At 31.5% G+C, this 8,598-nt stretch overlaps 2 protein-coding genes across 3 annotated transcripts; both read left to right on the top strand.

Annotated features, from left to right (window-relative positions):
* Positions 1-811: 811 nt before the first annotated feature.
* LOC100648152 (brain protein I3) lies at positions 812-4,290 on the top strand. 2 transcript variants are annotated; one of them, XM_012319777.3, is made up of 4 exons: positions 812-916; positions 996-1,087; positions 1,641-1,819; positions 1,923-4,290. In XM_012319777.3, exons 2-4 carry the CDS (start codon positions 1,018-1,020, stop codon positions 2,052-2,054), a joined length of 381 nt encoding a protein of 126 aa, XP_012175167.1. In that variant the 5' UTR covers positions 812-916; positions 996-1,017; the 3' UTR covers positions 2,055-4,290. The 2 variants fall into 2 exon arrangements, with proteins under 2 accessions (XP_012175167.1, XP_048269375.1); XM_048413418.1 differs by having other exon boundaries at positions 820-1,087.
* Positions 4,291-4,373: 83 nt separating this feature from the next.
* LOC100648382 (cysteine sulfinic acid decarboxylase) lies at positions 4,374-8,157 on the top strand. The gene is made up of 3 exons (XM_003403113.4): positions 4,374-5,118; positions 6,589-6,989; positions 7,070-8,157. The coding sequence occupies exons 1-3, from the start codon at positions 4,849-4,851 to the stop codon at positions 8,043-8,045; spliced, it is 1,647 nt and encodes a 548-aa protein (XP_003403161.2). The 5' UTR covers positions 4,374-4,848; the 3' UTR covers positions 8,046-8,157.
* The last annotated feature ends 441 nt before the right edge of the window (positions 8,158-8,598 follow it).

The following is an 8,598-nucleotide window of genomic DNA, read 5'->3' as shown; positions in this document are numbered from 1 at the left end:
TTTGCAAGTTTCGTAATTCTATCTTTGTTACTGATGTCAATTAAGATACAGATTTTTTCTTTGTAATAAAAGATATATTACTTTAAGTTCAGTTGCACTATTTTTTAAAGTTTAAATTTGTGACTGACTAAAGGAAATATTTTATTCTATCACAGATACGCCAAATGTACAACTCCCTGCAGTTTGCCTACAGAAGACAACTAATAAATTAAACAAAATTTATTTATCATAAAATAAATTAATTAATAAATCATATAAGTACATTTATAGTATATATAAATGCATGTAGTATTCGGGAATTCTTTATTTTTGTTTTATAACTATGATTTCTTAATTCTAACACATATTTCGTATAACTTAATCAAATCAACAGCGAAAACAGCTATCCAAATAAATAACTAAAAATATTTAATGATTCTTAAATAACTTAAAAATCAAATAATTAATTTTTTATATGGAGCTATTTAAAAACTTCACTTCAATAATAAAAACGAAAATTTTTATATTATCTACACAGCCATTATGATTACCACCTTAATTATATTTAATTCTCGTGCGAAAGATAAAAAGGAAAATTTTTGATTCAATATGAAAATTTCTTAATTCTAATATTACACACTCTGTAATTCCTCCAATTACTTATACTAATTACGTATAATTCGCTATTGTGGCATGTTGGAAGAAAAACAAGTAAATCAATTTTACAGCCGTAAGAAAACGCGATACACGTTAGTCATGCAATTCGAAATGAGTATCAAATTAAAACGAATACAATGAAATGACGTCACTAAGAATCAACCAATAGAACTTCGTATTCTAATCGAAGAATAAAAGTGAAATCTTAAGTGGTTCTCCCGGGCGAAAATAGTAATGCACTATTTGTTTTGGAACCGCGTCAGATCTTGGGCTAATACAGGTACTAGCTGTCAGAAAAAAATTGTATCGATGATAATTATCTAATTACGCCAATTTATTGTGCAAATTATTCATAAAAGCCATTAGTTCGATTATTAAACGATGGAAAAGCAACCGCTGACTACAGGGAACGATAAACCTCCGTCTTACGCAGCAGCCACTGCGCCAATAAGTGAGCAACAAAATTGAAATTTTACTGTTTTGTATTATTTTGTTGTCTAAAAATAATGTGAACTGCTATTAAGTCTAATTATTACATTTAAAGCTTGAATTATTAAGCTATTAATTTTATATTAATAATTTTTATATTTCGCATTATACGAAGATTATTACGAAGTTTTAAAAAGTAAATAATTTAAGTTCGTTCGTTTATGATTATCATTATTGAAATTTAAAGAAATAGTTTGAAAAAATATATATTATTAATGTTATAATGTTATTAATATTGCGAGATATTTTTATACAAAAATGGAAGAGGTAATTTCTGATGTCATTACTCTCTGATTTAAGAATACTCTGACTATACTGTCATACTGTAATTCATATTCCAGGCTAATAATCTAAATTGATTGAATAGTAATGGAAAAGAATAAATTAATTTTTAATATCTTGTTGTATTAAATAATTGTTTCTTGTTTGATACAAAAAATGTTATATTTAGAAGTAATAACAGAAATTGACATGGGATGTGTCTTATGTAGTTAATTTTTCATGACAACCACCAGATCCAGGTTACAATGCAACACAATACGCAGGGTCTACTTCATGGCCTCCACCTGCAGGATACTATCCTAGCTCAAGTGGAACTAATAATCACAATTATGTACCTTCCTATGGTTCTACACAATCAACCACTATACTTATGCCAGAAATAATTTTAGTTGGAGGGTGTCCTGCATGTAGAGTAAGTAATTTTTAATAAACAAATCTTAATTTCCTTCCCATATGTTTGGTATTCAATTATTTGAGATGAAAAGTAGGAACTAAGGTCAGATTTTACAACATAGGTGGGTGTAATGGAAGATGATTTTACATGTCTTGGACTACTATGTGCAATCCTGTTCTTCCCATTAGGGATAATATGCTGCTTACTATTAAAGACTCGACGTTGTTCTAATTGTGGTGCCTATTTTGGATAATGTTACATATTACAGTCTTAATTCTTATGCAATCATTGTGTAGATATGATGGTGTACGAGCAAACCATGGAATTAGTGGTTAATTAATTAACCAAAAAATTAATTTTTTACTAGTATTGTGCATCCACGTAATTATATATTTAAACTAACATTATAAGAGGAAGTAGTGTTCCAATGATCAGGGATGTGTACAATAATTGGTAACTTAGTTAATTGTGGGAAATACAAGTTCGCAAAATATTGACATACAATTAAGGGGTTCTTCTACACATTTAAGACTTTGTTGATTTAACACAATTTAAGTGGACCTTGTGCTATTTTGTAAACTTTATGCAGAGGGTTCTGATTAATGTCATTGCATTTTATTATAACATATATTACTTTATTACTATAATGAATAAGGAAAGAGTTTATATCTGTATCTATTTATATAATTGCATATTTCAAAATGTAGATATACCGTAGTTTCTAGGTATGTATATTCTTATGAGGCGATAAAAGAAGCAACGGATACTGTGAAATAGTTCTGTACCATGTACTTAGAATATGTTTCTAATGACAAAGAAGCTATCTCAAACAGATTTCATTGAAATTCTTCTACACCTAGTATCTACATAGAATTAACACACAAAGTATTTTAAAATACCTTTTAAAATAACTTATCAAAGCTTATATATTTTATGAAAAATAAATTCAATGAAGTTTGTGCCTTATGTCACTGTAAAACAGTCTCCTGATGCAAAATTATACGTAATATGTTTTTAAAAATACGTTTGAATCTCAAAGGAAATGTCAGCAAGTCTTTTTCTTAAATGCAATCAATTTTATAAAAGATGTGTAAGTGTATAATGAAACTTATTAATCACTCGCATTACAATTTATATTTTTAAAAATAAAACAGTATTTAATTGTATTGAAACCATTTTAAGCTATTATAAATATCATTTCTACTTGTTAGATTGGTCCAGATCTGACTTTCAAAGGAAGTTTTTCCTAATATTATGCTGATTAGATTCAAACGAAAAGAATAATATGCTCTGTTATGCGAACCGATGTATTAGAACATTAAATATGTACCTGAAAATATGAAATATTTTTCTAATATTGAAAGCTATTAATGATTCATCTGTAAACAAGAAAACATGTTTGGCTTGTCTAAAAACATATTTGTATAAAAAATGAAGTTGTTATTAAAATTATCATTGTTATTAATTTTTAAAATGAATTATTAGATCACCAAAAATATTTGATACTAGGAATTAGCGATATTTAAAGGTTGTAGGCAGTGGAAAATCTACACTCATAGAAAGTTTTTTCAAATTTAAAATCTATTGTGTAAACATTGTGTAACTCACAAAAACATACATATCTTCATAGATAAGTGTCAAATATTATTCGTTAAACAGTACAGTCAATGCTCGATTATAAATAAATTATTTTTAGAAATTTATTTTTTTCATCAAACACAAAAACTAATGTGTTTTACTGTTACAAATTATGAATAGTGTTGTTGATAATTTATAAGGAATGTTTTTGTGATTGAAGTTTGGTACTGATTGGTGGTTGTAATTTAAGAAAGTCTCATCCTAATGATACTTGACACCATACACGTGATACGTAAATGATACATTCGCAATCTCAGGCATGCATATTCATTTATGCATATACAACCCAAGTATTTTGTTTTTGTCACATTATTTGAGTCTATATAATCATTATTGATCACTGTATGATCTACATGTATCTTGAAGCAAACGTAATCTCGTAAAAATACTACATGCAATAATTTTTAATTTTTGTTCATTTTCATTACATAATCAGTAATAAGCAATTTTGATTGAGTAGCATTAAAGAATATTTACAACTGGTTTTAAGCATCCAGTTTCTTCTCAGAATATTTGTAGTGCGTCAAAGTTTCTAGAAGAGATTGAATATCAGTCAATTACGTATTAAGGATAAAAATTATTGGTGGCTGCATTTCCATATATGTAACTTATTATTGGACGTAATAAAATTATGTAATAGAATTCAGCTTGAATAACGCATAGCTCCACCAAAATTACCAGCTATTACTATTATCGGTAACGAGCATCAACAACTCGAAACAATCTCGATCTTTCTCATCACCCTTAAAACGAAAGAGAAAAAAACACGTTAAAATAAGAAATATTAAAAATAAATAGTTCTATTTCTGTATAAGTCATTAGCGAAGTCATTAAAAAAGATTGTTATAGTATCTGATTTAAATATTTATCTTTCTTGTTCTTTCCTTCTTGAATTAATCCAAGAATGCTTTCAAGGACGAATCATCTATGAATATTAATATTACTATAATTTTCTAATTAATTGAAATGAGTGCACAAGAAGAATGCTTACGGATTTGACGCAAAAATTTATCGCAAGAGAAAAGAATAATAATCGATAATTGGAGAAAGTTAAACACAACTAAACAGCTGGATTGAGATCTCGAGTTACATTCAAATGTATCTCATCGCATTGTCGATGATACATTTGAATGTAAATTTTCCCTTTAACTCGACGCTCTATTTACTTGATTAGTCGAAACAGCAATATAGAACAAAGGATAGTTTCCCAATTCATCAAGGCCCTGGTCGCGATATTCATCAGAAAAAGAGGCAGGAAAGGAGAACCAGTCCCGCGAATCTCGGTGAAGCAAATACAGCCGAAGGTAGTTAACGCGCAACGATCTTGTCCTTGGTCAGTAGACATTAGTATAAAGGAAACTGTAGGAGCACCACGCCGAACAGATTGAGAAAAACTTCGATACGTAACTATGCCGGCTAACGAGGGAACTGTGAGCGTGTCTCCGCCCCAAATAAGAGATAATTTCTTGAGAAAAGTCTGTGACAACAGTTTACAGAGCGATCTTGCTCGTCTATCTTCTGGTGATGATGAAGAGGATTATCAAAACGGTTGTCCAAATTCTATTGTCAACGGAGAATCCACAGAAGATTGTAACTACAGGAGTCTTCCGGTGAGAGAGGTCCATGAGAAGTTTATGAGAAGTTTCATCGATCTGCTCCTGGAAGAAGCAGTTTTTCAGGTAAATTCATTGTTAAAATCTATTGTTAGAAGAATATGGATATATATTGACAGTTATTGAAGCAAACAAATAGGCTTTTAGAATGAATAGATAGTTATGATAAAGAGATAATTATGCAATATAGTGAATTAAAATGTACATTTAAGAACACCATAACGATTTTATATTTTATTTTAATTAATCTCTAAATTGAATATTTGAAGGATTTTCTTTCCATTTGTATCGAAGAAGCAATTTCTTTCCACAATAATACTAACATATGTATATTGGTATACATATATATTCTCATGAATCTGGAAATAGGAAAAGTATGGCGCAAGAAACGACCAGGTAAACTACAAGGAAAATTACGTTCGTGACGCACAAATTGCATTGACATTTCGACTGAAGTTTATTGACTTGAGATAAACTGGAATATACGTTATATTTTCCTTATGAGACTGAACAATTTCTTATACTTTCCCTGGGTAATAACTTTTAGTCATTTACATGAATTCAATCTAAATTACAAACAATTGCATATTTATACATTATATATAGAAATATTATATTTTTTAAGGTATAAAAATTCAAATATATTGTTATAATTAATTCTTTTTTTAGTGCTAATATAAATTCTAAATTATAATTTAGACAATTCCCTTGATGTTTTTGGATAAATTGAAAAGTTGAAATAAGAATTTTATTTCCTGTCAATTTAAATAATTTAAAGAAGTATAGTATTAAACATAAAATATCTTTAAAGAAGATTTATAGTCATTCGCCGAAGTAAAACTAGGCAAAAAGCGTGGTTCTCAGTGACTCGGTATAATAATTTATGTTACACACGAACGCTTCCAATCACTTCTTATTCTTTCAAAGCCATTCACTTTGAAGTATCCAATTATCTTTACGCTTCAAGTACATTACCGTTATTAAAAATTTCTTTGCTTCATTTTGATCCCTATCTCAATAGACTGTTCTCACATTTTCTAAACCATAATCTTCCTCTTTCCATTTATTACATTCTTAATTCTTGAAATTGAATCAAACGTATGTTCGTTATTGTCATAATTCTTTTTACATAATTTGAATACAGTGAAATGAAGATAATCATTTTCCCCAAGTATATTTAAATCTCTGTCCAATGTATGTAACTTAGAACTTAATATTCAAATGCATCCATGAGCAACGACTGTCACTGATTTATTATAAAACTAATCTTTCCTGGTTGTGAAAACGTGAGTCAAACGTTATTTATGCGACTTTTTTTCTTCCTTTGTTAATGATGTGCTCTGTCAATTCATGGACGAAGAATTGTGCCACAAATTGCGTTCATGTTACTCTACTTCCAAGTTAAATTATAAAATATAAGGGAAAAAAAAAGAAAAAACTGCGTCGCAAAAAAAGAAAAGCTAGTTCCCATACTAATTAAATTAAAGTTCTCTATCCTATTAACTTACATAATATAAGTTTCCAATTACCTTTCAGGGAACTTCAAGAAAAAACAAAGTAGTGGAATGGATGAAACCAGCAACTCTTCAATCAGCCATTGACTTAAAGCTGTCTGACCAAGGATCCTCCCATGAGAAGCTTTTCACCCTCGCCCGCAACGTGATCAAGTACAGCGTAAAAACAGGTCATCCTCGATTCATAAACCAACTATATTCCAGCGTAGATCCGTATGGCCTTCTTGGACAATGGTTAACAGACGCCTTGAACCCTTCAGTTTACACCTATGAAGTTTCTCCAGTGTTCTCTTTAATGGAAGAGGAAATATTGCGTGAAATGAGGAAGATAGTTGGCTGGAAGGATGGTAAAGGTGAAGGAATATTCTGTCCTGGTGGTTCTATTGCCAATGGTTATGCAATTAATCTGGCACGTCACTACAAGTACTTCTTATTTCTTTGTAATTTGATTAATCTATTGGAATCCCCGAAATTCCTACGTTTTTATGTATCGTCATTCACAGGTTTCCTCAATTGAAGGAGTTAGGCTTATCCAGTGCTGGCAGGTTAATAATTTTCACTTCCAGAGATTCCCATTATTCTGTCAAAAAGCTTAGTGCTTTCCTAGGATTAGGCACTAGCAATGTGTATGAAGTGAAAACTAACAGCAGAGGAAAGATGTGCATAACGAATTTGGAAGAACAGATCAAGAAAGCTCTTGACGAAGGTGCAGTACCCTTGATGGTATCTGCTACAGCAGGAACTACAGTCCTAGGTGCATTCGATCCCTTAAGAGAGATTGCTATCATTTGCAAGAAGTACAATCTGTGGTTTCACGTGGATGCAGCGTGGGGAGGAGGAGCCTTGATGTCCACAAAGCACAGATACCTCCTGGATGGTGTCGAACTGGCAGATTCTGTTACTTGGAACCCACACAAATTGTTGGCTGCTCCGCAACAATGTTCAACATTGTTACTGCGCCATGAGGATCTCCTGCAAGCAGCACATAGCTCAAAAGCTAGTTATCTCTTCCAACCAGACAAATTTTATGACTCTTCTTTCGACAGTGGGGACAAGCACATTCAGTGCGGTCGTAGGGCAGACGTGATGAAATTCTGGTTCATGTGGAAAGCAAAAGGCACTCATGGCTTGGAGAAACATGTAGATCGAGTGTTCGAATTGGCGCGGTACTTCACAGATTATATAAGACACAGAGAAGGTTTCAAACTGATGCTTGAGCCCGAGTGCACCAACGTCTGCTTCTGGTACGTGCCGCCCTCCAAACGCCACTTGCAAGACGGAGAACTGTTGAAAGCCCTTGAGAAAATCGGACCGGATGTAAAGGAGCGAATGGTGAAGAAGGGCTCAATGTTGATCACGTACCAGCCTCTACGCGAGCTACCTAACTTTTTCAGGCTCGTTTTACAGAATTCTGGACTCACTAAGGCTGATATGAGATTTTTCGCAGAAGAAATTGAGAGGCTCGCCATTGATCTGTAGAACTTGTACTCTTTATTAACTTTAAGCTTCAGTTATGTAACGTCCAATTTCGTAGAGATTTGTCAATTTGTTAATGGCAAAAGCTCTCAATAAAGTATTTCTTTTAATAATAGTCAGTCGATTATTCTATATAGAGTACAATGATAGCTTTACTTCTTAGTTCTTTCCGTTTCCACTTCGAAAAACTGATTTTTCCGATAAGTTTCATTGTTCAAAATCTCCTTTGGATTACATTAAACTTTCGTTCCGAGGTACGAATTGTTTGGGCAGCAAGTACACTCAGTAAAAAGAGCATACAATCAGTTATACCATATCTTCGTTTATAGAATATATGAGTGATCACCTGATGATTCTAGTCTCATTTAGAATTTTAATATTAAGTAGCTTTTCATCCGATCAAGATCTTCGATGCGATCCTTGAAGTCATTTTTATTTATTACGCACGAGTTAGACAACTCCAGTGTTTTGCTTACGTGTTTATTGTACTAATAGTGTTCAAAAGTGTGTTGCTATCAATTCATAATAGATTGCGGTTATACGCTGAAAGTAGTGA

The sequence above is a fragment of the Bombus terrestris genome, chromosome 16 (assembly GCF_910591885.1).
Source record: "Bombus terrestris chromosome 16, iyBomTerr1.2, whole genome shotgun sequence".
In the NCBI taxonomy this organism is placed as follows: Eukaryota; Metazoa; Arthropoda; class Insecta; order Hymenoptera; family Apidae; genus Bombus; species Bombus terrestris.
This window is presented reverse-complemented; position numbering and strand designations above follow the sequence as displayed.

Excerpts from the sequence above, each read along its gene's own strand:
- LOC100648152 (XM_012319777.3), top strand. The coding sequence starts at position 1,018 with ATGGAAAAGCAACCGCTGACTACAGGGAACGATAAACCTCCGTCTTAC. Across the intron at positions 1,088-1,640 it reads AGCAGCCACTGCGCCAATAA|ATCCAGGTTACAATGCAACA; the intron begins GTGAGCAACAAA and ends GACAACCACCAG. Across the intron at positions 1,820-1,922 it reads GAGGGTGTCCTGCATGTAGA|GTGGGTGTAATGGAAGATGA; the intron begins GTAAGTAATTTT and ends TTTACAACATAG.
- LOC100648382 (XM_003403113.4), top strand. The coding sequence starts at position 4,849 with ATGCCGGCTAACGAGGGAACTGTGAGCGTGTCTCCGCCCCAAATAAGA. Across the intron at positions 5,119-6,588 it reads TGGAAGAAGCAGTTTTTCAG|GGAACTTCAAGAAAAAACAA; the intron begins GTAAATTCATTG and ends ATTACCTTTCAG. Across the intron at positions 6,990-7,069 it reads AATCTGGCACGTCACTACAA|GTTTCCTCAATTGAAGGAGT; the intron begins GTACTTCTTATT and ends CGTCATTCACAG.